A 6,743-nucleotide genomic window follows, 5' to 3' on the forward strand; every position below is an offset into this window, starting at 1 on the left:
TATCTGTCTATCTATCTATCTATCTATCTATCTATCTATCTATCTATCATCTATCTCTCTCTCTCTCTCTATCTATCATCTATCTCTCCTAAAAACATGATCTCTTGAGCTAAATGTAGGGCTCATTTTCAGAGAAAAAAACCAAAACCTCAGAGGCAGTTAGCCTCCCTTTACCAGCCCTTGGTAAGATCAGTCACAGGGATCAAGTTGACCCAATGACTAGCCTTCTGCATGAGGCACACTTGTGAACAGTTCCAGGGACAAAAGTAAACCTCAGGAAAGCTGTCAGAAGGAAAGAATGCAAGAGGAGAGAACACAGCTTATCCTTGTTTCCATGAAGCCCCATTGTCTCAGGGCCAGGGACAGAGTAGTATGTCTTGGGAACTGGTGACAACCCCCCATGCCAAACTTAAGGATACAGGTATATCTGAACAGGATGGTTTCCATTCACATTTCCTTCCTAATTCTCTTTGTTAAATGAAACCATTTCGGTGTCTGGCTTTCTGTCTCCTCCATTTCTGCCAGACAGTAATAACAATGCAGGACCCGGTAAGCCAGTAAAGCAGAGAGTAAGGACAAGGGCATTTCTGCAGCGAGCTGGAGGGAACTCTGGAGTCTATTTAAAAAAATGTACCTGAAGTAAAATCTCAGGAGCTTTCTGCCCATTAGTCTTGCAGAGGCTGTATAAACCCCACACAGCTCTGTGGAAAGCTATCTCACCTCAAATGGTAGTCCTGCCATCTGGTCAGGTTAATGTCTGCTGACCAATCTCTACTAAGGGCAGGGAAGTACTAAGCACACCAGCCTCATGAGCACCTCCCTCCCCCTCTTCCTACCTCTCTCCCTTCATTCTTTTTGCAGTAGCAAGGATTGAACCTATGGTGTGTCATGACAGGCAAGAGTCCTACCCCCAAGCTACACCTTCAGCTCATGTTGCTTGTCTTTCTGTGTTTTTCAGACACAGTGGCAGAGCCTGTCACCGATTTGCTCACTACTGCTCCTAAGGCAGGTGTGAGGCACACGTGGGCAACTCTAGCTGGTTCATTGTCAATCAGTAAGGTAGTTCAGTGGGTATCAGGTCATGAATAGACCCCCGCCCCCAGGTCTGTTTAGGGAACCTTCAAGTTACTGGGGACACAGTGACCTCTGGACTGTTCTCTTAGTCGTGAGACTCTTGCTCTTGCTGTGGCCAGTGCTGCCCCTGCTCCTTCTCCCACAGTGACCCACAGATGAAACTTTTAGAAATTCTTATCAACAAAAGCACAATACTTTCAGGATGGACAATAACACTACTCTACCAAATGACTTCTTATCGTTGGTGGGAGCTTGAGAAATAAGCCATTACATGGCTCCACGTGCAGACCCGGGTACTTCTGCAGGGATCCTGTGACTAGGACAGATGGTGAGCATTCCATTACCCACACTGTGATGGATATGGGATGACCCTGGCATCTTCTGTTGACAAGAAATACTTATTAGGTCCTGGGAAAGCACCTGTTTTGTGTGGATTTATCTAGTTTCAGTGAAGCTACATTTGTTTTCCTATCAAAAGTGTGAATAGCAAATATGAGGGCATTCTTTGAAAGCAGGTGGAAAAGGGAAGAGGGAGGGGGAGGAGCAATGGGGGCATGTTAAAGTATCTGAGCACACTTTCATGCACTGCAGTTTTTCAGTAAGCTGCTTGCCTTTGCTCATTGAGCACTGAAATCCAGATCAAATAAGTGTCTCCTAAGACAGAAGTAGCTGTTTTGAATCATCTCGCAGCATTCTGCCTCCATGAAGGAAGAGACAGTCCGATTGCTGTCACCTTTAAACCTGACACATAAGCACAATCTGGGAGTGATGTTTGGCTATAGGGAAAAATTCAGGTAAAGGACTGAGATAGCAGATCAAATGCTTGAACTTAATGTGTGGGTTCCCTACCTCCTGGCCCCTGTCCTGCACAGGACACGACTCACTGTCTGCTTCCGAGAATGATCCAGATTCATCACTGGAATTGGTTCCATAAGACTGCTCACATTTAATTTGGGGTCGGACTTGGTTGTACATTCCATCTCCCATCAGGCCTGGTTCCTGATGTTCTGTGGCAAGGAATCTGGCTCCCTGGGAACAGGGTGAGGAGGAGAACTCACAGAGAGGGAGGCTGCAAGGAGAGCCCCCACTCCCGTCCTCTGCGTAGGAATAGGAGGAACAGGAGCTAGAAGTCCTGGTTCTGGTCTCTAGAGGGGGTGAGCGAGGGCAGACTTTGATTGGCACTGGGCAGCTGGTGTTGGGCCGTATCCTTCCTGGCAAGTGGTCAGTCATCAGCCCACTGTGGGAGTAGGCCTGTGAGCTGGGGAGGGACTGGCCAGCTCCCACCCAGAGACCTTTTGGCACCTGCTCAGAGAGGTCTTTGTCCAAACTGCTCACCCCAGAATATGAATGCACTGGAGTGCTCACTTGGTCACAAGCGCTTGAGGAGAAGATCACACTCCTCCGGTCCAGCTCTCCCTCCTGTTTACAGAGAGCCTCCAGCCCAGGCCCTCTGAGTGGTGACCCCATCGTGAAGTTGGTCACATCCTTCTGGCCCACATGGGGCTGTCCATAATTCCCTGTGAAAGGGGTGTAGTCAGTTTTAAGGTCACCCTGAGTGATCCCCTTGTCAAAAGGGCATGCTGAACTCCTGGCAAAGTGCTGCTGAGATGTACTGGGCAGGCCAGACAACTCCACACCTTTTGTTATACTGAACAGAGACCGTAGACAGGAAGGTGAGGACACATTCCTGGACCTATCCAGGCAGGTAGCTCCAGCAGGTGTGCTGGGAGTAGGGGCAGGGCTGGGTTGTTTTCGGTTCATCTCGACATCCCTCGCTCTGTCCTTGATATCAGGTTCATCTCCAGACAAGCAGAGTGTGATGCTCTCCTCTTCATTTTCTTCACTGGGTGGCTCACTTTTTATCTGCCCCATGGAGAGCCCTGGCTTGAGGCTATTGCCAGGGCTATCTTCACTAAATGTGCTTGCAAAACCTGAGGTACTGTGTGATGATGCATTATAGACATTCTTGGTACATGCAAGCTGGTACTTCTTGTATCTGGGGTATTGTGTCAATGCATCCTTTTCTGTACTTTCCTTGGTGTCTATGGGCACCTCGGACTCGGGTAGCAAACTTTCTTCCTTTTCTGCTACTGGGATGGTAGTGGCCTCAAAGCTGATGGGGTCTGGAAGCAGCTGGTCTCTGGGGCAAGCCATCTTGGCTGTCTCTGAGTCCATTGTCTCTTCTTCTTCCTCCTCCTCTTCTCCGGCAGAGTTCCCATGGTCCTCATGTGGGCGCTGGCACGTGCTGTCTTTTCGACACACAAACAGGCCATCCTCACTGTTCAGGAGCTGGGTCTGCAGGAAGCTGAAGCAAGAGTCCTCCAGGTTGTGCATGCGCAGGAACTCAGCACAGCGGATGACCTCGCGGATGTTTTCTCTGCTGAGTAACAGCTTGGCAGTGTAGGCAAACTGTAACAGCGGCCCAAAGCCCCTGGCCGTGACCTGCAAAACAAACAGGGAAATTGCCAACATTACCATCAGCACTGCTATTGTCCCGAGTCTCTCAACTGAGGCAAGATAACCAGACAGCGCTAATATCCCAGAATAAAGACTGCAAAGGAGCAGCTAATCTCGCACTGGGTCAGCAGTGGTTCTGCTTCTAATAATTAGCGCCTGTCTCCGTGCATGCCACCGCTGTACTTCACAGCACAAGCAGAATTGAAAATTACCAGGGTCAAGTGCTGAAACAAGGCAACAAAGGGTTCAGTGTTTACACTAATGAAATATCCTGGCAAAAATGCATGGAACAATGGGAAGCCTATTAATTTCCTTCCCAATCAGTCCTGTTGAGAGCCATTCTACAGGAGGAGGGCGTGCTGTGACACTCGCAGCTCTCTCAAGTCGAAGAAAGCGTTATCATTTTCTTGTCAAACACAAAACTGGCAGTATGGTCCTGTCAAAAACTGAGAGTCTGTGTGGTTTCAAAAACAGTTTTTCTTTACAACGTTAAAAGAAACATTACAAATTTCTGTTTGTCTCATCCGTCATGGCTTCTACTTGGGATTTTAAATCATGTCATACCTGATTTTACAATGACACTAGAGATGATGAAAACTGTCAACAAAAAATTAACTCCTGGTCCATAAAGAAAGGGGCTACAGAGCTGTGCAAACTGGCTGTCAATTCAATGGTTGAAGCTGCCAAGTCCCACAGGGCATGGGCTATTCCTTCCCTAATTATTAGCAGCAGCTTTGCCATGCAGCTGTCTTTTCGTAGTAAATATTCTGGGGCTAAGCCTACTGTCATTTGCCGTTTATCCATTATAGTTTACACAGATTGAAAATGTGGTACTTAGGCTTGGCCTGCACACACATGGAACATATACACACAATGACTTAGACAATTAAAAACATGTTGACTGAGATCAACTGTATTTCTTTTTAAGATGGAAACAATAAATTTCCTGGTGCTCAGGGTAGGCTTCCTTACCCCATGTATGACATTTTCCATCCCAGAGGAAGGGAAGAGAGCTCTACAGATCATGTGAACAAATCAAATGAGAGCTGCAGTCACGGGGTGCCTGCTGGTGTTCCAGCGGCAGTGATCAAAAGTTTCTGCTGGGGGAAGGACTGTGGGGGAAGATGAAATGGTAAGTTATGTGGCCAATTTCTGAATGTCTTAAGCTTCCCTTGGCACACAGAACCAAAACTTTGTAAAAGACCTGCATCCATCATGCAGGAATCAACCTCCTTTGGGTGCCCTCTCCTCCTTTGGGCTCTAAGAATAGTGGTATCTTCCTCTCAACTCTTATAGCCAGAGAGAAGAAATGTCCTTGATTCTCCAGGGACCTGATCTTTTATCACTACAGGCTTCCTGGTAAGGGACAATACTTAGGAATGTAACTGAATGGGGTCAATATTATCAATATTGTTGAAGTACTTAATAAAAATCCAAATAAAAATAATTTGTCAGATAATAAGTTCAGAAAAATTCAGTAAAAGCAAAATAGCTGGGTGTGTGGCGGTAACGCACACCTGCAACTCAGCACTTGGAAGGCAGAGGCATAGGGATCAGGAGTTCAAGGCCAGTCGGGTATGTAGGGAGTTCAAGGCTAGCCTGGGCTAGATGAAACCCTCTATCAAAGAACCAAACCCAAAACAAACAAAAATTCGTGTGTTAGACTCCCATACCTTCACACAGCCCATCCTAATTGTATCTGTTTCTACTGCAGGGTCCAAACCCTTCAGATTGGTGTGACTTGGTTTCTCTTTGTGATCCTGGCTCTAGTCTAAGCCAGGGCTGCTAATATTGTATCTGGTAAAAGATTGCATGTCGTAAGTCGTGTGTTAATATAGCTACCATGTTACAGAATGTGACAACATAGTTTGGTAGGTGGGAGTTCTTTCAAATTACTTTTGGAATAAGTAAATCAACCAATCGAATCAATTAACCAAAGACAAAAGAAAGTCTTTATGTGTCCTATCCCATAGCAACAGTATAAAAAAGCAGTTTATCTGACCTATACTTTTACATCCTATTAAACTAACATGGTGATAGATTCAGTAAATGTAGCACCTCCTATTTATGTTTTATGTATGCTTCTCCCAGGAGAAGCTTTCCCTCCCTCCCTCCCTCCCTCCCTCCCTCCCTCATTTTTGAAGCAAAGTTGGAGTTTATTAAGAAAAAGTTTAATGTAGATTTAAGCACGGGTGTTAAGAGGGGAGAAAGAGAGAGATGTAAGAGAAAGACACTGGTACACAGCCTAGAGTGGATGAGGGCTTCCCAAGAAAAAGTCCTCCCAGGAACTTTTAAAATGTAATAATAAACTAAAGAAAGAGATCAGAATGTCACATGACTTTTTTTCAGTGCAACATGGCTCCTCTATAAACAGAGAATTGCAGAATCAAAGCAGGCTGACATTCCCAGAACCATCTCTCACTAAGCTCCTAGGTAGTTTGCCAGTTCCTGAATGAATACACAAATGTGCAAAAGTGCTTGCAATGTGGGGAACTGATCTTGGTGTTATTTTTATTTTTTGTTTTGCCCTTTTCATATCCCACCCTCCTCACCATTTCTTGTTTATTTTGATGCCACCGTTCTCAGGAAGCTGTAACATCTGCTATTGTGAGTGGTCTCTTTTAAAGAGCATAAAGAAGGGAGGCATGAGAATTGGGTAGCAGTACTGAGAGTCACCACCTGCCATGCGGATATAAGAGCTGGAGAAAGCTTCTCCAGGTAGGGAAGAGCTGACCCTTAATGTATGGATTGGGGATGCCAATGAGCAAAGTCTCTACACTCGCAAATCAGTGGCTCAGATCACTGACCCTCTTGGTTTAGGAGACAGACTAAGCCTTAATGATTGTCATGTGGCCATGAAAAAGTCATCAGTAAAAAGTTGATTTGAAACAAATATGGAAGAAATCCTAGGTAAAGCAATTAGACAAAAGAATCAAAGGCAAGAAAGGAACAAGTTAAATTGTTACTGTTTGCAGATGACATGATTTTTTAATATATAAAACCCAGAGATTCCACAAAAAAATCTATTAAAGCTAAAACTAATTTAGTAAAGTTACAAGATACAGCCTGGCATGGTGGCGCATGCCTTTAATCCCAGCACTTGGGAGGGAGAGGCAGTCGGATCTCTGTGAGTTGAAGGCCAACCTGGTCTACATAGTGAGTTCCAGGACAGCTGGGGCTACAGGGAGACCCTGTCTCAAAAAGACCAAAAA

General features: G+C 45.6%; 1 protein-coding gene across 2 annotated transcripts in view; it reads right to left on the bottom strand.

The window, feature by feature from the left end:
- Positions 1–6,743, bottom strand: part of Bach2 (BTB domain and CNC homolog 2) — a 388,592-nt gene that overhangs the window by 15,417 nt on the left and 366,432 nt on the right. For both annotated transcript variants that reach the window (XM_008839955.3, XM_029566868.1), the window contains exon 5: positions 1,924–3,516. In XM_008839955.3, coding sequence (XP_008838177.1) covers positions 1,924–3,516 — 1,593 coding nt within the window. The remainder of the gene's footprint in view (positions 1–1,923; positions 3,517–6,743) is intronic.

The sequence above is a fragment of the Nannospalax galili genome, unplaced genomic scaffold (genome assembly GCF_000622305.1).
Source record: "Nannospalax galili isolate Female #2095 unplaced genomic scaffold, S.galili_v1.0 scaffold1299, whole genome shotgun sequence".
NCBI classification, from domain to species: Eukaryota; Metazoa; Chordata; class Mammalia; order Rodentia; family Spalacidae; genus Nannospalax; species Nannospalax galili.